Consider the following 25,597-nt stretch of genomic DNA (forward strand, 5'->3'; position numbering starts at 1 on the left):
GAAAGAAAGATGTCCATTATCATCCAGGTAATTATTGCATTATTCTGTCCACTTGGAGAGGTTCATATATTGCCCATGACGCAAGTAAGAAAACTAATAACAAGGCACAAGCTCAGTAAAAGAAGAAAAATAGAAAGTTCCCATATATTGATGACATACAAAAGTATGACATCCATACATAGCTTTATTTATTTGGGTACTCTAATACAGTGTTTTTCATACTTGGCTACTTTAAGATGTGTGGACTTCATTATGCTGGTTGAGGAATTCTGGGAGTTGATGTTCCCACATGTTAAAAGTGGCCAAATTTGAAAAACAATGCCCTAATAGTATCATGATATCATACAGACAATAATAGTCAATTGTGTTCAGCATTTCCAATCATTCTGAAGGTGTGTAAAGCCAACACAAAACACAATTACTACATTTTTATGTAATTTCTTGTTGGAATCAGGAGGGTGGTAAATTATGAAGTACCCTTTTGTTTCAACTTGCAGAATTGAATTCAGTTCCCACAGAATAGTATTTGCCAATTGCCAGCATTTGTTTTCTAAAATCCCCTGAATAGCCTCTTCACTATTACCTGTGCAAAGATAAAAAGTGCTAAATGCGGGGCGGGGGAGGGGGGATAAAAAAAAACTCTTCCTATTAAACAACTTTTCTAGACACTTGCCTGAAAAAGAAGATGTGCAAAGCTCCCCCATATTACTACAAAGCCTCTTTTGATGTGTCTGATATGCCCAATTCCTTCCAGGCATTGATAAAAACGGGGAGTTGAAAAAAAGTCCAAAGGGACAGTAATGAAAAATTTTATTAATCATGTTTCAACATGTTTCAGATAAGACAGCCTTTTCAAAAGCATAATACAGAACAAAATATATCATAGAATCATAGGGCTGGAAAGGACCTTGAAGGACTACTAGTTCAACCGCCTGCCCTAGGCAGGAATCCTTATGCCATTCCGGACAAATAGTTTGTCCATCTTTTCCTGAAAACCATCAGCGGTGGAGAACTCAAAACTCTGGAAGGGAAGCTATTTCATTGACTAATTGTTCTCACTATCAGAAAGTTTCTCCTTAATTCCAAGTTGGATCTCTCTCTGATTAGCTTCTACCCATTGATCCTTGTCCTATGCTCAGATGCTTTGGAGAATAGACCCCCCTCTTCCCTGTGAAAGCCCTCCAAGTATTGGAAGATGGCTATCATGTCACCCCTGAGCCTTCCCTTCATTAGCCTAAATATACCAGACCTCTTTCTCTTCTCTGCACATTTTCTAGAGACATGATACATTTACTCTGTATTGTGGTTACCAGATTTGGATGCAATATTCCTACTGTGGTTTTACTAGTGCAGTATACTGTGAGATCGCTGTTTACAACAAATGGGTCAAAATTATCTACTCAGGTGCTATTTGGTTACAATGACTAACAATGGAAAAAAACATAATACTTAACATATATTTCTTGTTCTGGTATTTCAAAAACTCCCCAAAAAAAGAAAAAAAAGAACATACAGTCTTAGGAAAATACTAACAAATATTCATACTGTTCAACAATTAAAGTGAAACACTAAAATACAAACATTTGCCCACCGATTAAATCACTTAAAATAAATTGGTTTAATTATTGTAATCTAAAATTGATGCTTTGGTTTTACAAAACTGTATATTGAAGTCTGTGTTTATACTGATGAAAAATCCTCGTTAGAGCAGATAAAATGCCTTTATGTTTCATGTTCTCCAGACAATATGGTGTCTTGTAGATAAGGTCATTTCCATAATCTAGCTGAAAAGCTGCCTATCCAAAACATGTTGGGCGTGATAAAACTTTTTGTTTACTAGGTCTCTATTTTTTTTCAATGGGTTTCAGGGCATGTCTTCTGCATACATATTCATTTCCATTCTTCCATCTTATAAATCCCATTGTCTCATTGGGACATTTGGTTTATATCCAGATCCTAATTCCCAACTCTTACTAAGCGCTTTTAGCATTTTTTCCCCTTCCCATTGTTTTCCCTTCCTCACTACTTCCTTTTTCTAGAAAAAAGTAACAGGGAAGGATAGAGAATAGTTAGTCTGAGTCCCTTTCAGGCTAGTAGTGGACTTCTAAACATACAGATACAAGCTTTAAGAGAGAACATAGAGCAAACCTCTCAAAGAAGGCATGAGGACTATTTATTTGTTTTATTTTTATAGCCACCCATCTCATCTCAACAAGTGTCTCTGTATACCTCTATATCTCCAGTGGCAGATTTCTGAGTTATTTGAACCCTCTTACCTGTCTGGACTGTGCCTCTTTCCATTTCCATTTACTTCCATTAGCAATTCTGAAGAGTCAGCTGGGGATGCTGTGTTTGTATTCAGCAAAATATGCTCATGTTGGGCCAAGTACTGAGAAGGGGTTTGCTTGGCTGCTCTAGCACAGTGCAACAATTCCCTCTGGAGGAGAGGAAGGTTGGCCTATAAAACAAATGGTACAGTTACCCATTTAGGTTCTGAAGCTATGGAGAAGTTGATGGTACTCCTTAGGTAAAAGCAGCAAGTCATGAGTTTGAAACAGAGGTTCTCGGAATACAAATAACATTCAGCTATAAATGGTATTAACCTTTCTAAGGACTCCTATGACAAAATAACGTGACTTCCATTAGCATAGATAACACTTGTCATCAACTGAGTGATAATTAGCAGTCGTCCTGTTCTAGACATCACCATTTTGAAGAAAGAGGCTAAACCCTACGTAGCTCTATGGAAAAATAATATTCTGTCCCTTGGAGAAGATGAAAAAATAGGCTCCAATGAACAACCTCATCAGATACAAGAAAAGTCTGAATTTAAGTTTGTTTTCCTTTTCTGCTTTCCTTAAAGGAGAAATGTGCAGAAGAGTTATAGGTTCATCCATAAGAAGTGAGAACAATGCTGAAACAAGAAGAACCAGGCCTCAAATCGGTACTGAGCATGCAATAATATTCCATATTCCAATATATAGGAAGCATCTGTAAATTGGGAAAAAAGGAAAACTTATGCATTGACTACTCCTTAACCTAGATAAAAAAGTGACACCAGGTCAAATATTGTAGGCAAAAAGTAGATACATACTAACAGACTTTCACAACTATCAGTTGCTATTGCATGTTTCTCTCATTTATTTATAAACCTCAATGATTTAATTAAACTAATTATTTTATCCTCATATTAGGGATCTAGAAGAAACTGACTTTTTATATTTTCTAATGAGTCTTTCTGGGGATGTGGCAATTCTCACTTTTTTCATTAACTATCAGTTTTTTAAATATAAACCTTCATCCAATCCTTGCAAATGCTTCCTCTGTAACACTAGTTTTTATAACAAATTAGAAGATTATTATTTAGAGCAGTCTAACACATTTAGTTTACAGCTTCTACTGTAACCTTCCTGTCAATGATTTTGACTAAGCTGAACAAAATCTGCTGAGCAAAAAGCACTTTCCTACCATTTTAGCAATGGCTATCCAGAGAAAATTTTCTTTTGTTTTTTGTTATATAAAATTGTGGCAAACAGAACTATTCTTTTTATCATCTCTGCAATTTTAAATCTTCTTAAATCAAGCAACAGCAAAACTTATTGGGGAACACTTATTCACTCATAATAAAATATATAATGTATAAAGTAATATAAATTATTTAGCTTATGTTTTGATTTGCTATAAAGAAATCAGATCTCATAAACATTTTCCTTTTTACTTGTTAAAACAAATTCTGTTGAAGACAGTAAGGTCAAATGTGTGTGTGTGTGTGTGTGTGTGTGTGAGAGAGAGAGAGAGAGAGAGAGAGAGAGAGTGAGAGAGAGAGAGAGAGAGAGAGAGAGAGAGAGAGAGAGAGAGAGAGAAAGAGAGAGAGAGAGAGAGAGAGAGAGAGAGAGATCTGTGTATTCCACAAGTATGGTGCAAGCTACTGCTGTATATTAACATCCTTTGGGAGATGATGATGATGATAATCATCTAGTCCAATGTTTCTAATGTGTCATGAAATCTTACCAACAGGGTACAATAATTACCTTTAAGAATGGAATTACAAATGGACGCAAAGGAAAATTAGTAGCCTCCTGAAGCTTGCAATGAAATTCTTCTATTGTCACTGTTGAATTCTGCAAAAAGAAAGTAATCAGAATTAAATGATGATTGGCAACTCTGTTTATCAAAACATCACATGATCACAATAGACTTATGACCTCACTCCTGCAGCAGTAATTAAGCAAGCCAACATATGATCTTGACTTGCAATTATACTGCCAGCTTCTCCATTCACTCTGCTTGTTGGAAGCCAAATGTGAAGCATGCATATAGTGATCACCTGGAACACTATGATGGTTGTAAATGCCCATCGGTCTTGAAGTGCCCCAATCCTGATCAGATGACTACAGGTATGCTGTAATAGTCATAATTGCTAGGACCACTCATAAAGTTGCCTTTCCAATGCCATGGTAATGTCAAACGATTGCTAAGCAGAAAAGTTTTAAACAAGGTCTATCTATAGTCCTCATGTTTTAAAATTCATTTTCCTGAACCTATATTTGCATCAGAAGCTGGCTTTACATATTCCATAAAAGAAATAGTAATCTTTATCACTCCATCATTGTTAAGTAACAAAACATTTTCATTTGAAAATACAAATTATATTTGTATAATTTTTATACAAATTCTATAATGTTTTTTTTAAAACCAACTGATTTGGGGTAAAAAGAAACTAAAGACAGAATCACAAGGCTGTGAAGTACATTATGGGATCTAGACCAACTTACTTCTCAAAATTAGATACAACCATAGTATTTCCTGACAAATGGATAAGTCTGACCTCTGCCTTTAATACTTCCCACAAAAGGAAACTTCCTATTCTGCAACCTTAATAAAAAAATTATCATTAAAAAGAACCACCTTAACTTAATGCTTAACTAAAATCTGCTACTTTGCAATTTCTAAACCTGCCCTCTGAAGTGTCAGAGAATAAAACAAATCTGTTCCATTTTCATCCTTTAGATTTTTTTAACTATCAAATTTGTCCTTTATCTTCTCTCTTACATGCTGAATATACTTTGCTTTTTCTATAATTCTCATAAGTCTTGTTTTCCAGTTTACTCTCATTCCATTACAATTTTCTAGACATACTACAATTTGTTAATGTCTATCTTTAAACATGACACCCTGATGATTATTTACAGTGATTTGGATCACTGGGATCCAAATGCAAGAACCTATCAACACAGTACAGAACTGGACATTATGATTTTATGAATGCAGGCCAAGAGTCATTAGCATTTTTAGCAATCAGATCCCACTACTGGCACTATATTGCTGCAAACCCAGGTTTCACCATGTTCTAAATCAGACATGTCAAACTCATGATGTCATGTGACATTGCGTGAGGTATCAGAGCTTTTTTCCCATTGCCAGCAATGGTTTCCTGGTGATGCGTCCGGCCCACGGGCCGGCAGTTTGACACCCATGCTCTAAATGATAACAGCAGTTATTGGAAACCAAACATCTCAAAATTGCAAAAATAAATAATAGAACAGAGTTGGTAATATAAACAGGCAACAGTAATTTCCTACCAACCCTAATGCCATAATCTAGTGTTTGATAACCTGAACTACTTTAAAATGTGTGGACTTCAACTCCCAGAATTCCCAGTTAGCCAGCTGGCGGAGAATTATGGGAATTGCAGTCTCTTCATTTTAAAGTAGCTGAGGTTGACAAACGCTGTCATAACCAAATGTAAATCCACTGCTCCTGCAGTTTTTGTTGACTTTGTTATTTTAATACTCACCACTAATGCCAAAACAAGAGTCCGGACCTTTTCTCCAATTTCTGGTGAAATATCATTGCCAAACTGCTGAAGGGTGGTAAGAAAGCGTTTCAGTTTGCTCAGCTGACGAGCCCCACAGGTAGCTGGGAGCTGTTGATTCGTCAGTGAAGATGAGGAAGATGATGCAGGACCATTGCTGAACCTCTGGGGGGGTGAAGGAGCTCCATTCAAAGTAGGGGGGGAATGATTCATCCCATTAGATACTACAGTGAGGAAATGAAGATGTACAATGAAGAAGAAATATGCTATATTCACCAATAGCTGCAAAAAGCTTCTGAAATGGTGAGAAGGCAATATTGTAAGGAAGGCAATCTGCAGGTCACATTTAACATTTTTACATAAACCTTTTAGATGGGATACCTTAGCACAATAATGGTAGGAACATATGAATTTCCAGGATTTAGAATTCTAGATCTCTAGTTACGAATTAGCCCAATGCTGAAGAATTGTTTTTCCTAAGATCCTGGACAATACCAAGTACAGGCAGTCCTCAATCAGCAATCATTCAAAACTGTAACAGTTTCTCTGGCCAAATTTAAGGCTACTGTAGTACCCTTACAGTGATGTGATGAAAATTTGGGTGCTTGTCAATCCAACCTGCCCTTATGACTGCAGGGGTGCTGCAACACCCCACCCACCCCTCTCTTCCTCCATCAACCAGGCGCCCAGCTCACCAACATGTATAAACCTACACGCCGCAATGGAAACCTGGGACTGTTCCCCATCTGATCAGGCCTGAGAGGCCTCAGCTCGTTACAGGGCTCACCGGTGCATGTAAAGCATCCCATTTACTTTCACTCTTTTTCCGCAGCTTCTGTTGAGCAGCTTCTGTCTCATGACAGAGGGCTTCTGCATCTTCTCCCATTCATTCAGAAAGCTTCTTCTAGCTTTCCAAATGATCCCCAGAATGGCATCTGCTCTTGCAGTGCTTCGAGAAAGTTTTCTTCTCAGAGGGTGCTATTGTCACAATTGTTTAGAAGAAAGCTTCCAGAGTGGATGCCATTCTTCTGAACATTCAGAAGGCTAGAAGGAATCTTCTGAACAATCAGGAGACTGTACTTAGTATTAGCAATGCCAGACTAAATGAACCAATGCTCATTTAGTTTAAAATTAAACATATAAAAGTTATTTTACTTAGTTTGGGGAATTTTATTACTTAATAACTATGAGTTCTGTCCTCCAAAAATGATGAAATATCTCATCTGTGGATATCACTGGTAGAAAAACATTGATCTTCTTACTGTCCCTTTCTCCAGGCAATGGGTATGACAAAATCACACAAACCTTCTCCAAAAATTATTCCGCTGAAGAAAAATGCTTCTACACATTTTTGGTTAAAAATAAAAAGGCAACTCTATTTCAAAAAGCTCTTTCCAACCTCTGGCCATCAGCACTTGAGATGGGAGAGGTCAACATTTGCAGTCATACACACAGGGTGGGTGGGGGAGCATGGATCGCAACACTGCATCCGTCACGTTAATTTTTGACATCTGATAGTTGTTGGCATTAAAACGAAAAGATATATAGTAAGTTTCTTAAAATATTTTATTTTCATATAGAAAAACAAGAGAGACATTCAGGAATAATAGGCTCAAATACAAATTTCAACTTTCTTACATGCTGCTGGGGTAAATGAAACAGGCCGGGGGCCACTGGGGTTGACAGGTGGTAACGGTGGCATACTGGATGGAGATGATCTTGACTGTATCTTGACTTCCACAGGGGATCCTGGCATTACTGATACTCTCTTCTCACCAGCAACTAAAGTTGGGTATATGGAAAAAAACCAAGAATACAGTAAAAAAATTCTGCCTGAAATTGATATTCTGGTGAGTCTTAGCAAAAAATACAAAAGTAGAGCAGAGAGGAAAAAGCAAATTTGAATCATACTAATCTTTTATACAGTGCTTCAGAGAGTTTAAAACACTTTTATACATTATATTTCAGTAATCTTTACATAACAACTCTCTTTGAGGAATCTGATCTCTAAGCCAGTGTGATTATAAGAGAGAGGGGCGGGGGGGGGAGGGAGGGAGAGGGAGAGAATAACAAAGGCACACAGATTAAATTCAACTAATTGGGTCAAGTCAAACACAGTACAGAATGTAAAGCTGGAAGGGCCATTGAAGCTCATCTAGTCCACTCCCTTGATCAGCTCAGGATCCACTAGTCATAGAAATTTCTTAGCTAATGGAATATATAGGCAGACCAACTTGATGAAATTATTAGAATTCACCTTAGAGAAATGAATGTCTGAAATTAGCCTGCAGTTAGATATATTTCAATAGCATCCAACAAATCCAGCATTTTAGTGTTTAGACATAATGTGCAAGGTTCTTAACAACATAATCATATATAAGTCTGTTTCAAAAGAGTTCAAAAGAGTATAGTAATCTATTTCCTTCTATTACCAAATAGGAAAACATCATAAATGAATGGAAATAAATGACTAAAGATAGTAGAGGTTAGCAATGTTTCCATGGATCCAGGTTACTAACAATAATGTTAATTTTGAATATTCTCAATTCAATATTACATTATAGATGTTGAGGTAGAATAAAGGAGGGAACTACTTGCAGATGGCTATGAAGAGCTATAACATGCTAGCAAAGGAGTAAGGTAAAGGTAAAGGTTCCCCCGCACATGCGTGCTAGTCGTTTCCAACTCTAGGGGCCGGTGCTCATTTCGGTTTCAAAGCCAAAGAGCCAGTGTTTGTCCAAGGACATCCGTGGTCATGTGGCCGGCATGACTAGACGCCAAAGGCACACGGAACGCTGTTACCTTCCCACTGTAGTGTATTTTTCTACTTGCATTTTTATGTGCTTTCGAACTGCTAGGTTGGCAGAAGCTGGGACGAGTAACAGGCGCTCACTCTGTTACGCGGCACTCGGGATTCGACCCGCCAAACTGCCGATCTTCTGATCGACAAGCTCAGCGTCCTAACCCACTGAGCCACCGCGTCCCTTTTAGCAAAGGAGTATTTATCTATAAAACATCCTTTACAAAACACGGAAGAGAAGATTGGTATTTTTATACTTACAATAAAATTAAGGAATCTACAATTATATTTAAAACTGTGAATAATTTAATTGAAACATTTTTCTAAAATGACAAAAGGACCTAATACTTATAGCTATTTTGAGCATGCCAAATCCATTGTGCTAACCAACCTGTTTCAAGAAATGTTCTTATAATGTTGCCTATCAAAATGTATACTCCTTATCTGCTTAAACAACACACCCACCCATTATTTGTTCAATAAACAAATGGTTGTCTGTCTCATTTAATTACTTCCCAAGCAATCTGGGACATTGCTGCAGCATTTCCTTCATAAATATATTGACAGATTTCCAACATATCCATCTGTGTTCAACTTCTCTGCCCCCTCCCTGTTCTCCCATTGTTAAATGGGGAACTCAGAATGGACAGAACGGATGGTTGTCTTTCACTTCTGCATGTTGTGCATAGAGTGTGAAACCCCAGAGGGAACCCTCACTTCAAACCACCTGCTTTTTCAGCAATGGGTGTGAAAAGGCCCACAGGAAATCTTAGCAGTTAGTCACATTGCAACCAACCTTCAAGACTCGGCACAATGTTGGAATTCAGCAATATTCACTAGCAGACAGACTGAATTGCCCAATCAGAAGTTTAAACATGAAGTTATAGATTCGATTTCTTGTCATTAGTAACTGTCACTCAAGATTCTACACAACAACTTGCACAGAAACTAAGAATAAGTGTAAACCAAAATTTGAATTTGAATACAGAGAGGTTTAATCACATTTTAGTATGGGTGGAAATTGTAGTTTTTATTGGTATATAAATAAGTTAATTGCTTATTCAGTAAACATACAGAAAAAGATATTTCTTCCTAGTACACTAGACCTTACTACTAATTCTAATTTAATTAGAATAAGATACACTTGAGGCCATAACTCTTCCACAGCAATACATATTGCACATATACCAGCCTGGTGTAATTATGGTAAGATAAATAAATGTTTGCATGTAGTAGACAATTTCTTGTTTTTACAGATTTCTGCATCACTACCAAATAATACAATGTTTGATCAGGATTGTTGACTAATTAATTTGTTTGAGTATCCCAGTATCCCAATCTGTTTGAACTCTTTTAATACAACAAAAAATGCAACAAAAAGAATTAATCATTACACCCACACCAAAAGCCAGAACAGATTTATTCAGCCAGAGTTTAAATCACTGCCACGTCAATTTCCAACTCAACTTGTTCCTCTTTTTCTTATCACTAGTGTTAAAATCTTATTTGAAAAGTTTTTGCCTGCCACAAAGCTAAAGTATGCAATATCCTTTCTATGTGATTACAGTATGGATAAAAACATACAATATGTGGTCTTCAATTAGGTTTGTGGCTTTCTAGAAGCTCCTACACTACTGGCACAGTCAGGAAAAACTTTGATTGATTGGATTGATTATATTTATATGCCGCCCTTCTCTCTAAGGACTCAGGGCGGCTCACAACAATAAAAACTAAAAAAGAACATGAAAATACAAAATTTAAAAAAGAATTAAACAGTAGATATGTTCAATACATAGTAATTTAACTCCATAAAACCAAATTTAAAACCATAGTCAGTCCAGGCCCGATTGTTGAAACATCCACGTCTTCAGGTCACGGTGAAAGGACTGAAGGTCAGGGGCCATCTGCAGCTCTGGAGGCAGCTCATTCCAGAGGGTCGGCGCGCCCACAGAGAAGGCTCTCCCCCTAGGGGTCGCCAGCCGGCATTGCTAAAACTGACGGAACTCTGAGTAGGCCGACCCTGTGGGAGCGAACCGGGCGATGGGAGGTTGACAATGGCAGCAAGTGGTCTCGCAAATACCCTGGGCCTAAGCCATATAGGGCTTTAAAGGTAATTACTAGCACCTTGAATCGCACCCGGAGGACAACCGGAAGCCAATGAAGCTCGCAAAGGAGTGGAGTAACATGGGAGTATCGAGGAACTCCCATAAGTACCCGCGCGGCCGCATTTTGCACCAGCTGAAGCCTCCAGGTGTACTTCAAGGGCAGCCCCATGTAGAGAGTATTACAGTAATCCAGGCGAGAAGTGACAAGGTCATGGGTGACTGTGCATAGGGCATCTCGGTCCAAAAAGGGGCGCAACTGGTGCACCAGGTGAACCTGTGCAAAGGCCCCCCCTGGTCACAGCAGTTAAATGTTCTTCCAAATTAAGCCGTGAATCCAGGAGGACACCCTAGTTGCGAGCCCTTTCAGAGGGGGGCAATACCTCCCCCCCATCAAAAGAGATGGAACATGTTGGACAATACGAGATGCCGGTATCCACAGCCACTCGGTCTTGGAGGGGTTGAGCCTGAGCCTGTTCCTTCCAATCCAGACCTGTACCACCTCCAGGCAACGGGACATCACGTCAAGGGCATCACTGGGTTGGTTTGGGGTGGAGATGAACAACAGGGTATCATCCGCATATTGGTGATACCTCACCCCAAAACCATGAATGATCTTACCCAGCAGCTTCATATAGATGTTAAACAGGAGGGGGGAGAGAACTGACCCCTGAGGCACCCCACAAGAAAGGGGCCTCAGGGTGGATCTCTGCCCCCCTGCCAATACAAACTGCGAATGGCCCGAGAGGTAGGAGGAGAACCATTGTAAAACAGTGCCTCCCACTGCCAACCCCTCGAGCCATCGCAGCAAGATACCATGGTCGATGGTATCAAAAGCCACTGAGAGGTCAAGTAGGACCAGGACAGAGGAACAGCTCCTGTCCCGGGCCCACCAGAGATCATCTACCAGTGCGACCAATGCCATTTCCGTGCTGTAACCGGGTCTGAAACTAGACTGGTACGGGTCCAGATAGTCCGCTTCATGCAGGAATTGCGGAAGCTGACGCGCCACAACACTCATCATATGGAGATGTTCTTGCCAGTGTATTATTAATTTAGTTTTAATAGACCAAGTAATCTAAAACATGAAGTCATCCCAGAATCATGAACTGATATAATTTAAAAAATGGGTAATACAGTAAAAGCAAGTAAGAAAGCAACTGCACTTTCTACTAAGGTTAAAGAAGGCATTTCTAGCAACCTGAGGTATTTTGATTGCTGTATCAGGAAAATTTCTCCAGAGAGAAACAAGAACTGGTAAGCCAGGAAAATAGAAAACCCAAAGTCAAGTAAAATGGAATCTCAGCATTTCAATCTGAATTTTAAATTTATGGTCTTTTATTATTTTAATGTTTTATATGGTATTTTACTGAAAGACCGTAAGCCGCCTAAAGTTGCCTCAGTGAAATGTAATATAGAAATTAACTAAATAAATAATAAAGTGCTATCGTACATCTTCTGATGGTAATCTGTTCATTGGATTTAAAAGTAGGAAGAAGTGTCAGAGTGTGAAAATAGGTGAGGATTTTAACTAGCATAAGAACACTTCTGCAGACAGTGCTGACTTTTACTGTCCTTCACCTAAAAACCCTGTGGAAATTCAAAACACCTGTTTAAGTCACACATTCTGCTGGAGTTGGCAGACCCTATTTCTGAAAAGAAAAAAACCAAACTAAGACAGCAAAGGAAGGAAAAAATGGTTTGGGTTCTCTCCAATAATAATAATCATGACAGCAGCTCTTCATTAAAAGTTTTGTCACAAAACAGACAAAAGATACGAAGCAACCTGTTATTTACAAAATTACAGTGGGAAAGGTCTGTTTTATAACACACTAGGAGAGATGCTCAACCCACTGACTGCTGGCCCCATGCATTTCCCCACTGGCCCTTGAATCAATATCAGGATACTGAAATTCTGCAAAATAACCAATGAATTTGTACAACTTTAAAAAGAAGTTAAAATAAGAGCGGGAGGAGGAGTTGTTTCTATTTCCATTTGTAAAAACCTCTAAATTATGAACAAATGGGCCAATTTTTTGAATCCCACACTTTCCAATGATGCCACTGGAAGATCTCCTGCAGCCCTCCAACTCATAAGTTGTGGCCCCCTAACCCAGATGTTTGCTTTCCCCTGTATTAGAACAACTGCCACTGATATCTATTATGTTTTCTGCTTAACATTATGCATTAAGAACTTGAGAAAATTATTCACAAAGTTCTTGAATTTCAGGAAACAGTGAATCCGGGACCAGCCCTTCCAAACTGAGTACCCACCACATGCATTGAAGTACGTTCCCTATCATTGCGTTCAATGCAGAAAAATTAATTCTATTAATATGGATGAACATACCTCAAGAGCTACTATACTGCTCCTTAAAAAAGGAGCTTGTTGGGCAAGATTTATATTCTATAGGCACATATGCAACTGTGAAACAGAATTCTAACATACAATTCCATGCACTTAAATGATTTGAATGCAGACTGCAGCACCTGGCAGACCTTTGTCTGGATACAAAAACTATCAAGGCCAGACTTTGTGAGAATTTTGGGGGGGAACCACCAGGGAGTCTCAGGATTATAGCCTGGAGTGGAAAGTCAAATCAAATCAAATCCATTAGAAACAATGGCAAAATCCATTCCTACAACTGCCAAGAAAGTTGCATGGATGTGTTCAAGTGCATGTAATCCTTGCGTACTGACCATTAATGCAGACTGTTCAAAGTTACACTGGAGGTGAAAAAGAAGAATTTGAATCAAATCCAATTTGAGGCCATCACTGCATCCCTGTGGTCACATAGGTCACACAGTTGTGATTACACACAGTTGTAAGCCGCCCTGAGTCTTCGGAGAAGGGCGGGATATAAATGGAATTAAAATAAATAAATAAATAAATAAATAAATAAATAAATAAATGTGTGTGTTTGGCATGCATTTACAATGGATGCAGCAGCATTTATGTGACATTTTATTTTATTACTGTACCATTTAGCAACAGAGCTACGGGTCCAAATGCCCTTATAAGTGAGGGCTATGCTAGACCTCAGAAGTTGAGCTCAACTTCAAGACTTCTTTACTTCAAGTACTTGGGCAAGAACTATAGTTTAGTTCTACTAGTATAAAAAAGTAGGGCAGAAAAAAATAGTTCAAGGGCCAGCAGGAGACAAACTAAGGTTGACTATTTTACCAAATTGATAATTTATAAAAATCTGTCATCCATTGCTTCCAGGCCCTTATTCCTTTCTTGAGGTTGATACATTATAGTGATGACTGAAACCAATGGGAAAGATATCCTACAGTCTAGGCCAGGGGTCGGCAACCTCGGCTCTTTTATGACTCGTGGACTTCAACTCCCAGAATTCCTGAGCCAGCTATGCTGGCTCAGGAATTCTGGGAGTTGAAGTCCACGAGTCATAAAAGAGCCGAGGTTGCCGACCCCTGGTCTAGGCTCTGTACCTAGAAATCATAATCTTCATGGCTTATTCCCACTTATGTCCTGTTGACTGCCATCATGTTTTTTATTATTATTACAAACGTACAAACTCTTTTGAAATTTGAAATTTCACCTATGATATCCAGCATAAGTTGCTTTTTTCCCTCTACCCTTTTTGTCCCCATTTGTTTTTTATGTTACTGCCACTAGGTAGGCATAGAAATTGTATTTCTCAGCAGTAAATACTGTTATTGTTATTTCAATCAAATGAAAATGAACTTCTACTCTGATATAGCTTTAGTTTACCCTAACTTAAGGGCCTGAAAACAGCATCACGTTTTTGAAGAAAAAATTGATTCCCTTGGGATTTTCAGAGGTCAAGTAAATCTCTACAAGTCTAACCTCCCAGTTTAAACTTTTGCCAGCTATAATCTACCCTCTTAAATTCATGGCTAGGAATCAGGGCAGAAGATTTATAAGTGAACTCAGAGGGAAATTTATTGCAGGATGAATAATTAGTTTAATAATAGTGGTCATTTACAAAATAATTGTTTGAAGATTGCATGGCATTTTGTCATTAATGAACCAATTAACACCTACTTTTATCAAGCCACAATGAAAAGCTCAATAACTTTCGTATGCTAATCCAGAGTATATAAATTACTAAAACGGGTTTTAAGTCTACATCGGTGCCCTTTATTTACTAATAGATGTATAATACTGAATCATTCTCTGGAAAAACAATGTCTAAATCAGTATTCTAAGAGAGAAAACTTAAAGAGAAGAGCACCTCAAATTAACCTGAAAAATAACCCATAAAAACAAATCTATTCAATGATTTAAAAAAAACCACCATGAATTCCTCCATTTTTATGCATTGCTAGTGGTCCATATTATGCATATTCCATTTTCTCATGCTTCTAATTGCAGTGCTTTACTCACTTCACTTCTATTAAAACAGAATGCAGGGAGACATAAAGTTTTCTTTTAAAAAAAAACCCCTCACATGATTGGCATGTTGAAATTCAAAGCAAGTCAGAGACTTTACTTTGAATTCCAAAGAGATATGTTCTTATTAACCTATTGCTACCAGCTCATTTTTTTTAAAAGGAATATTTTAAAAATAAAAATCTATCCTAATATGATAAATTACGTACATTTTAGGGCAAGATATTCCAGAAGGGCAATTTAGGAAAAGAGAACAAAAGATTCACTTAGTATCTGAAAAGGGCTGGACATTTGTGTTGCTTTTTCATCAACGTAATAAGGAGCCCTCATACTACAACATCAATCTGTTGTGTTTCCCAGGTAGTTGGTGTCTTAAGTATTTTAAAACAGCTAAAAGAAGATATTACTGTGAGTGGGTAAGTAAGTAAATATGGCTTGTCACCTCCCCAACCTAAATGCTTATTTTGAACACACTTCAGCTGCTCACCATCTGTTTTCAGCTTCCATCAAGCTACTTTTTTCACATTTGAAAGGGGAGGCATTATCTCGAAAAAGAAAAAAATACATATAGGTTAGTTCTTTAACTCAGTTCTTTCTGTTAAAGAAAATGGACATTTTACCAATAAGTTTCTGATTCAAGTAAAATAGCAGTTCCAAATGGTGAGACTTGGATCCCTGAAGAACCTGATTTATTGCAAGATGTCCCTGATAAGTATAAAACATGGGAAATCAAACAATCCCCTCATACTGTTGAGCACAAAATGTAGTTCACTGCTTGGGGTGATGAAAGAAATACAGAGATAGCTTAGGAGAGAAATGGAAAGGACCAGCCCCACGAGCAGCATTTTCGCAGCTGCATGTCCAGTGGCTGTACCATAAACACATCTGAGGAGCAAAGACAAACGTTCTTGGGAACCTCAGCCTTGCCCACATCCATTTGTGATAAGCAGAGGACTGGTGGTTCTGAATGCTTGACAGAATAAGTGTTCAAGGCTACTAAACACTAAACAGTATGTTAATAAGTAAGAAGAAAAAGATTTGAGCCCTCACATGAATAAGAGGTACTTATTACAATCAAATGTCTTCGTACCTGCACTAATGATTTTTATTTAGCCAAGCTGGACAAATGAAACGTCTGTTAAATCCTAGAATTTAGCTGTGAAAAGTCAAGAGTTCTATAATTTTTTGCCAAGTCCTTGACTGGATGACCTGACACCACTTGCCTAATGTGTCCTGTAACAAAAGAGAGTGGCTATTCTGACTGAAACCAATGGTTTCTTTAACCACGCAAAATGGGATTTCCTCACCAGAATAGAAATAATGAGGGACACGAGGAAAGAATACATTAAAAAAATCTTTGTTGTTTGTTTGTTTATTGAACAAGTCTGTCTGATATGGGAATGGGAAGGAGTAGTGTGCCACCATCTTATTTTACTTGGGTTTCAGAGAGCTCTCTCACCCCTACAAGAAAATAATAATTGTACATAGGTGCTGTTTTAATCAATATATACAAATTCACTTACTCATGGAATGTGCAGATAGTACTACTTCGTCACTGAATTTATTTCAGACAACAAAAATAACTACTACCACAAAGGAATCCACATTTTTGACATTAAAAAAGGGTTCTCCTTCTCAAAAAAGAAAAGAAATCTTGGAAGAACCAAGTAGAACATTTAATTAAAATTGTTTTCAGAAAGCCTGAAAGAAATGCTTTATAGAAAATATCCAGATTTGTTTCAAGATTCAAGGCCATTCAAATTATTCCTTTTAGATCACTGATTTCCATTGTTTTCTTTTACATATTTCAATAAACTTATTGAATAGAAGTATTTTCAATATAGATAGTTCACCAATCTCTATATCCCTCTGCAGTTTAGCTTCATCATTTCCTGCAAACTTTGATGAGGCTAAGAAGGAATAAATGAGAAAAACAAACTGTTCCCAAATCTAAGCAGTGAGAGAAAACATTTGGATGGTTTGCCTAATCTGTTCCTTTAGAACTGATCTGATCTGGATTTATTCAGAGATAGAATATAAAAGGGTGAGGATACTACCTTGCTCACAGCTGGTAAAATGAGTTGGGCTGGTGCCTGTCACTTCAGATAGGCAGAAAATATATTTTATTTACAATCTGTTGATAAGATATTTTTATATTCTTAACCATGATAGACTTGAAAAAGTACATGCAGCATTTTGGAAACAGGCCTCTTTACTGAAACAACATTAGTATCTATAATATTATTAATCATATTGCTGTTTTCTTCCATGCTCCTTCCTCACAGAAAGCCATATATGATCATAATGTTTAGAGAAGTGAATGTCAGAGCACTGATGGAAAGCAATCCCTTGGCATTCAGATTTCACAGGATGTAGTGGGAGGGGAAGGGATTTCACACCTCTTGTGAGCTCTCACAGCTTGTAGCATTCAACCCTTGAAGCATGGACAAGATACTAGATAATTCGAAAATAAATACGTATCTCTCCCACACACAGCTGCTTCATTTTATATTCAATTCAGCAATAAAAATATGTGCAAAGGTTAACAGAGCAGTGTATTCCATCATACATACATGTAGAGGAAATTCCCTGAGGATGGGCTCCAGCACGAGTCCAAAAGCTCAGAAGACTAAACTTCGGTCCCAGTGACCGATCCAGATTGGATGCTGCAACGTTATCCTGGGACACATATATCTGCTTTCATTCAACTAAGAGCTTTCTGTAGCTATAAAGATATTAATTACTAATTACTAATTATCTTATTTATCAAATTAAGATGCCGTCCATCTCTCAGAGCGGCTCTGGGCGGTTACAATTAAAAGTCATTAAAAACTATATAAAAATACCATATTTCAATAAAAGGAGCCAGGTAAAACAAGGACGGAATGAATTAAAAGTTAAAATGGCAGGGGGAGTGTTTTTAATGTGCTAACCAATCCCAAGGTTGATTACTGCTCTGTAAGCACCAGCAAGTCAGCAGAGCCAGGTCATCAAATCCTTTTGAAGCTATCTTCCAATAATACTGGAGAAATATCACATACCCATAAATTGTATCTTTACAATGATTTCTTATCCCATCTTTTCTATAAGAACAACAAAATGTTCAGATACAGAAGCAATCAACAATCAAAGCAAACTACTTGTCATTATATAAAGATTTCCACAATGGTTGAAAATTTCTGCAATTTTAGACTCTTGCTATAAGAGCATCTTTTCAGCAACGTTCTTCACTGATAATAGGGTTATCTACAAGTCTGATATAATCCCATCAAAATTGTGATGTCATCAACTTTCTTCTATGCATGTAAGCCACTGGTTTATTTATCTCCTGAGTAACAATTTATATCAGTGCTTTTCAACCTTTTTACAGATTGTACCACTTTTAGGACACGATAATATTTGAGCATCACCAGAGCAAGGTGTCAAAAACCTGATGGCCCAAAAAAAAGGGGGGGGGGTTGTGATTTAGCAAAAGAAGAAATTAAAACTGGTACATTTTAATTTCTTCCTCTGCTGAATCACTTTCCCTTTGCACTGATGAACGTATGACAAATTTATCCCTATTTATTAATATGCATCACTACCTTGGTGGTCAGGTGGCCCTCCTTCCTCTCTCCTTCTCCTCTCTCTTTCACAACCTCTACTCCTTCGTTGATCCCTTTGCTTGTCTCACAGAAACTTCTCCTCTTTTCCCTCTCTCTGTCCGTCCCGTCTTTTTTTTCTCTCCCTCTCCCACCAGAACCTCCTCCTTTTATATCCTCTCCTCTCCCCCCCTCCTTTTTTCTTCTAGATGCGCCACTCTCTGGGGCTCAGGGAAAGCTCCAGCAATAGTTGCAACCCCAGTCTCATTCTCCCATGCAGTCACCCACTGCCTGGCGGGCCATTGCACACAGCGCTGATCAGCTGGAGCTGCACGCGCTGATCCTGGCCTCTGCCAAGCCCTGCATCTCCAGCTGACTCTCTCACCCCAAGGCCTGTCTGCTATTCCCGGTGATAGCAGAGGCTGCCGGAAGCGCTCTGGAGCTGGAGCTGTATGTGCCGATCCTGGGCCCTCAGCAGAGCCCCAGAAACACCGCAGCTCCAACTGACACTTCCCCAGGCCTGTGCTGTGCTGCCACCACTTCAGCTCATCTGCCCCTGCTACACTTGTCTAGGTTGCATATCACCTGCCAGGTACCAAAGTACTACCAGTGGTACTTGTACCACTGTTGAAAAGCCCTGATCTTTATAACTTAAAATAGAGCCTAATCCTTTCCCAGTTCCAAGTATCATGCAAGTTAAGATTGAACCCGATGGATACAAAAAAAGGGGGAAATTATGATAACACAATAGCATTTTCAATTACATATGCTGCTTAATCTTTGTTGATTGGCTAAGTCAAGATAGGGAATGATAACTAATAGGTTATGCCAAAGGCTTTGTGAAAAGAGATGTTAAAGACGGATTTTGAATGAAGTCAGAAAAATAATACTGCAAAGCGTTCTGGAAGTATACAGGGAAGCAAAAATAATAAAAAAGCAATGATTGTTTTCAAATGAGCACAGTAAATCTTTGGGCAACAGAAAAGGGTAGAATAAAAATCGTAGGCAGCAGTGTAGTAAGTTATACAATCAAACACATAGTTTGTAGACAATCAGGAAATAAAATTATGCCAATATAGAGATTTACACATGATCACAGGAGGATAAATTATTATGGTAGCAGAGTGCTGGATCGGTGTGAAGGAAGTAAAGTGACATAAAAGAATGCCAAAAAAGATTGTAAGCATGAGATGACCAAGAAGTGAGACAAAGTTTTTCAAAATAACAACATGATTTGCCTATTTCATGCTAATTTATGCATGGTCACAAGTGTGTACATTATGAGAACCCACACTTTCTTATAAAAACCCTGAAAGAGGAATCACTACTACTGTATATCCAAATTAAAGATTGTGGTAAATGTTAAGCTAAGAGAATCACAACTTTGTTTAAAAAAAATTATATGAGTTCATGATTGTGGCACAGCATACCAAGGACTCAGGCACTCACAGCTAAGTCTCATGATTACACTACTTATCCAATAATTGATTCTTAGTACAGTTACTTGTACATACATTTTCTAGAAACATCCATAATTCAATGGTATAGAACAGAGATCTGCAAAAAAGTTGCTCTAACTCAACAGTTGAAAAAATTGTTAGTCCGAAGAACTGGCTGCTAAAATTCAGAAGAGCTCATTGTACAGTAGTTATATAGAGGACAATGGTCTTTGGGAAATTTCTAGAAATCTAATAAAAAGTGCATTAATCTCCATCCCTATGCTTTAAATATTGACTAAAGTTGAATATGACAGAAGTTTAATAATGTGGCAGATAAGTTTCACGTATTGGGCAAAATACAGTCCAAGCTTTACTTTTTCCTCCAGCAATCTCTATTTTACTTCAACAAAGAAACCAAGCACAAACTTTCCAGATGTGAACATCTGTTTCTCATACGCTTCAGCCAAGAAAACATGAGAAAGATTAATGACTCCAAGCACAGAACTGGTCAGTCATAACAAGGAAAACTGAAGAATACTCTGGAGTGATAGTTCCCATTATTAAGTCTCCTTTAAATTCCAGACCCAACACATCTTCCAACCCTTCAACATGAAATACATATTTACTCTTATTCTAAAGTGAAATATAGTTATGCTGTCTTTGAAACGTAGGGCGAGGAGCAACATTCTTCACATACTTTTTTTTTTACAACTTAGGATCTATAAGAATTACAAGAGCAATTCCAGGCCACCCACAAATCAAAGATTTGGCAAGCAAGTAAACCCTAAGCTCTGAAATGATTAGAATCATCATCCAAAGTAGAAGTTTGGTGCACAACCCTACATTGCCTAATTTTTATATTTTTGCATTCAAAACTAAGGACATGCTATTTACCTGAAAAGCATTTTCTCCAGCCCAGAAGCCAAACTGTGAATAGGAACATATGATGGACTGTGAGAGCTCACACTTGAGAGTAAGGTGTGGGTTACCTCAGGAAAATTTGCTCAGCTTCTGGACAAGTATGTCCTGCCTTTCCTACTCTGGGCCTCTTCTAATGCATTGGATTAAATGCTCCAGGATTCACAGCTACTCTGCTGGAAGTATCATAGTGTGGAAGGTTGACTGTGTTTTAAAAAATCCATCACCATATGCAAAGGAAACTGAAGTGGCACAATATGCCTGACAATAAAATTTGGAAGGATTACAAAAATTGTTCTTGCAGTCTAAGATGATTACAAGGTCACACTATTCCCTGCTGCATCCTTGAAAGGCCATGCAATATGGATTGCAAAGAAATGCACTCACTCCCATAGCACAGGGCCATCAGACAGTATGCATCAGAAATAGGTAGTGATCTACAGAAACAATACAGCAATTCTGAGAGCTTTTTGAGAGCAGCAGCATTTGGTACTAGCTCAGTGTTAAGCTCAGTGCTCATCACAAAATAATGTGCTGTGTTGCTTCACAGTTCACTGACACAATGTATGCTTAGCATGAGGTCTCAGCTTCAAGCCCCAGTTAAAAGGAAAGCTCTTAGTTTGCCCCTTGGAGCACTAATGCTGGTGAGAATAAATTGAGACAGGTAACCTGCACACTCAACTTACATTTTTATGCTGCCCACAGCCAAATTTCAATAATCCTCAACAAGCAGCCAGGTCAGATTTCTGGCTAGAATAATCTGATTTATTCTGTTATGAGGAAGTAGAGAGGAGAATTAAGGAAGGAAAAATCAATGATCTACCTAATTTGTGATCTATACCCACTGAAGGCATCAGCCTTTCTATGTGGCTGGTTGGTGAGTACACTCTTGAAGAGAAAAGGTATTTACCATCTCTGCAACAGAAACTACTCATTTTTTATATTATGAATTCATGCACCCTGGCAAATTAGTCCATGTACTGTTTTGCCTGAGCAGTAAGTAATGCACATGGAGCAGGATGCATTTATAGTCAGTCCTCGACCTATGACCATTTGTTCAGCAACCGTTAAGTTACAAGGCACTGAATGAATAGAGGTTATGCCTGATCTTCATTGTTTCAGCCATCCTAGCAGCCCTGCCATCATGCAATTACAATCTGGGCATTTGGCAACCAGTTTACAATTATAACCAATTGTAGAGACCAGCAATCATGTGATCATCATTTGCAACTTTGATTCCAGAAAATCAATGGTGAAGCTGGCAGGGAAGGTCTTGAATCACTGGAGTAAATCTTTCCCTCCTACACATCCTCCCCCAGCCTCTCTATTCTTGCTCTGTGTTGAACAGTTGAACACCTTAGTGCACCCTCATGCAACCTTCCCTGACCCTACACCGCACCCTCGAGCATTTTACCTGGCCCTCACTGCCTCTCCCGAGCATCCCCACACTCCCTCTCCCACCCTGGCAGGAGTCACTTACCTGCCTGCTGGCCTGGAATTTGCAACTTCCTACTGACTTCCTCACTACATTTGGTTGTGGGAAAGAAGCAGGAAGCTGCCTCCTCTAACAACTATAAGATTCTGTTAACATGGCAACCATCCCTTGATCTGATATCATAAATCTTTGGCTTGACATTGGACTGCTTGCCTTGCTCAGCCAGGTCTTATCTACAATTAATCCAATTAATAGTTGTTTCTCACCACCTTGCTGTTGGGATTTACAGATGCAAGTCTCCCCCTTAACACTCCATGTACCTAGGAATTGTACCTGGCCTCTGAAGGGGTGTTATAAAAGCCAGGATGTGCAAATCCTTTGGAATGAGGGATCTCCTGTCTCCCATAATATCTGCCAAACCAGTTTGATCTAGCAGGGTTGGCACACTCTGGGTTCCATCAATTAAATAATCCCATCTTATCAAGAGCCCGGGGGTGCACCTTCTCTGTAGCAATGCCTGAACTCTAGGAGAAGGTCCCCCGCCCCCTGTGAAATTTGAACAGTTGGGATTCAAAAGACTTTAAAGACCTGGTTCTTGAGAACTTGGCCTTTGGAGAGGATGACTGGTCCCCCTTTCTTCTTTTATTTCCCCTCTACTGTTATTGTTCTTTGTCTTGTGCTGTTTTATATTTTGGGTATTCTTTGTTTTTTAAAATATATTTTAACAATTGTAAACCACCCAGAGTTGCTTTATAATATGCATGGGAGATGCTTAGAAAAATGCCAAGTAGCTTTGCATACAAACTGGGAGCAGCTTTGAAAGGATGTAAACTTGGAAACAGATGTGGGCAAGAACCAAATCTTACAGAATCACATGCAAACAGTCTGGAAGTAGGTTAGTCTGTTAGCCAAATAAGGGCCAAGTGGAAATAATTTCTGTGCCCAAAACAGAATGCCTTCAAGACTGTTATATCATGCAGGCAGGAAAAAGAAAACAAGAATCTAAACTAGAAATAGCACTTGCATTTACTACACAGCACTAGATGGAATTCCTTTGGAACAATTCTATATAAATCTCCATAAATCTTTAAATCAAATCAAATCAAATCTTTATTACAGTTGTAGACCAGCATACAGAAAGTGGGTATGGCCATTAAAGAAGCATAAAGAATAACTAAAAAATTTAAAAAATTATGAAAAGCTAGAAGACATAAAAGATAAATGAATTAAAAACTGGCAGTATGTATAATACCCTGCCAACAAAACTGCGTATAGACAAGGCTATGGTCTTCCCAGTTGCAATGTATGGCTATGAAAGTTGAACCATAAGAAAGGTTGAGCGCCAAAGAACTGAAGCCTTTGAACTACGGTGCTGGAGAAGACTCCTGCAAGTCCCTTGGACTGCAAAATGATCAAACCGGTCAGTCCTAGAGGAGATCAATCCTGACTGCTCTTTAGAAGGCCAGTTCCTGAAGTTGAAACTCAAATACTTTGGCCACCTTATGAGAAGGAAGGACTCACTGGAGAAGAGACTAATGCTGGGAAAGGTTGAGGGCAAGAGAAGAAGGGGACGACAGAGAATGAGGTGGCTGGATGGAGTCACTGAAGCAGTAGGCATGAGCTTAAATGGACTCCAGAAGATGGTAGAGGACAGGAAGGCCTGGAGGAATGTTGTCCATGGGGTCGCAATGGGTCGGACACGACTTCGCAACTAACAACAACAATGTATAATAACCAAGAATCTAGAAGAAGGGATAGAAGCAGTAGATTGGTGCAAGAAAGCCCCAAAAGTTAGCATGTGGAAGTTACAGAGCAATCTAATACGGCAAATCATTAAATCTAATTTATAGCATAGATGTCATCTGATGAATTTTAGGTGCTGCTGCATAGAACCTGGTAACACAGTATGTTGTGACAAGGTTAGTATCTGAAAGCAGCAGGATGATGTATAATTGACCTCCTACCGTGGCTATTTTTGCAGTAAGAGTGAGATGAGTCTAGTATGAAAGTCTCTGTAATGTAGGCACATGCTCTATCGTTTCTGTATGTCCAGAGTCACAGAGGCATTGTCTCTTGAGGTAAGGAATTTTCCTATATTGACCTTCAAGGACTGCTAAGCAACATGACAGAGTAACTAACGGCATGTTGGGTTTAATTATTCAAGTTTAGTTAAGTATACCATGGGAAAGCAAAGTATCTGTTGGATTCATCGGCAATAAAGATTGGGGTCCTGGCCAGGTCCAATTGGTGCTCTGTATCTGCTTTTTAATAAGTTCTTTGATGTGATTATATCCCATGCTAAGTAGAAGACCTGGGGAGAAGCCCAAATTTAGACTTTAGTTGCCACTGCCTGCTTACATGTAGATTGAAAATAATAACTCACAATTAATGTGGCTAGGCTGGGGGGGAGGGGGGGAAAGATTGAGTATAATCACTCAAATACTATTGCCCATATTCTACCCACCACTTTTCTGAATCCTATCTCTAGTTGTATTAGGGAAACAATTAGGGACTTGAAGAACTAATCTTAAAAAATTGGATTATATAAGTTCTAATTGTGCAAAATTGGAGAGTGAGCTCAACATAGTACCATAATAAGTTGTATTGGTGGCTTGGCTTTGAACAAATTGAGAGCTGTAAGTATAACCATAAATCTTTATTCATCCAAGCTATTTGCCTGGCTGGTCAAAAGAAACTGGATTTGTATAGTCCCACACATTTCAGAGCACTACTTTCAAAGAATCAGCCCAGTTCTAGTGCCTTGATCTCCTATCCCCCAAACTAAATTTTACTAGAACAATGAAGCTGGGTTCAATCACCATGCTACATACTGTGATTTCCTTGATTATGGGTTCATAACCAAATCTGGCCATTGTGATTTGCAAATGATGGTTTATGGCTTACTGTTTTGTGTGAACCTGGCAAGCATAGTATGTTCAACAAGCATCGATAAAATTAGCCATAGCACATCGAACAATGTGTTTGCAATGTAGCATGGTCTCTAAAGTATATGCTAGCTTAATTTAATGTGTGGGAAATCTTGTCTGCTTAATTCAAAAAATGCCTCACATCCAAAAATTCAAATTATTAAGGGGAGGGAGGGGCTGTCTGATTGCATTAAAAATGCAA

General features: G+C 38.5%; 1 protein-coding gene across 4 annotated transcripts in view; it reads right to left on the reverse strand.

The window, feature by feature from the left end:
- Positions 1-25,597, reverse strand: part of CBFA2T2 (CBFA2/RUNX1 partner transcriptional co-repressor 2) — an 87,498-nt gene that overhangs the window by 13,971 nt on the left and 47,930 nt on the right. For 3 of the 4 annotated variants that reach the window (XM_083359249.1, XM_083359248.1, XM_083359251.1), the window contains 4 exons: positions 7,454-7,597; positions 5,798-6,039; positions 4,032-4,121; positions 2,277-2,458 (listed from right to left, as the gene is read on the reverse strand). In XM_083359249.1, the coding sequence (XP_083215375.1) occupies positions 2,277-2,458; positions 4,032-4,121; positions 5,798-6,039; positions 7,454-7,597 (658 nt within the window). Of the gene's footprint in view, positions 1-2,276; positions 2,459-4,031; positions 4,122-5,797; positions 6,040-7,453; positions 7,598-15,582; positions 15,623-25,597 lie in introns of those variants that run through there. The other variant, XM_083359250.1, reaches the window with a different exon arrangement.

Source organism: Vipera ursinii (genome assembly GCF_947247035.1).
Source record: "Vipera ursinii genome assembly, chromosome: 3".
Classification (NCBI taxonomy): Eukaryota; Metazoa; Chordata; class Lepidosauria; order Squamata; family Viperidae; genus Vipera; species Vipera ursinii.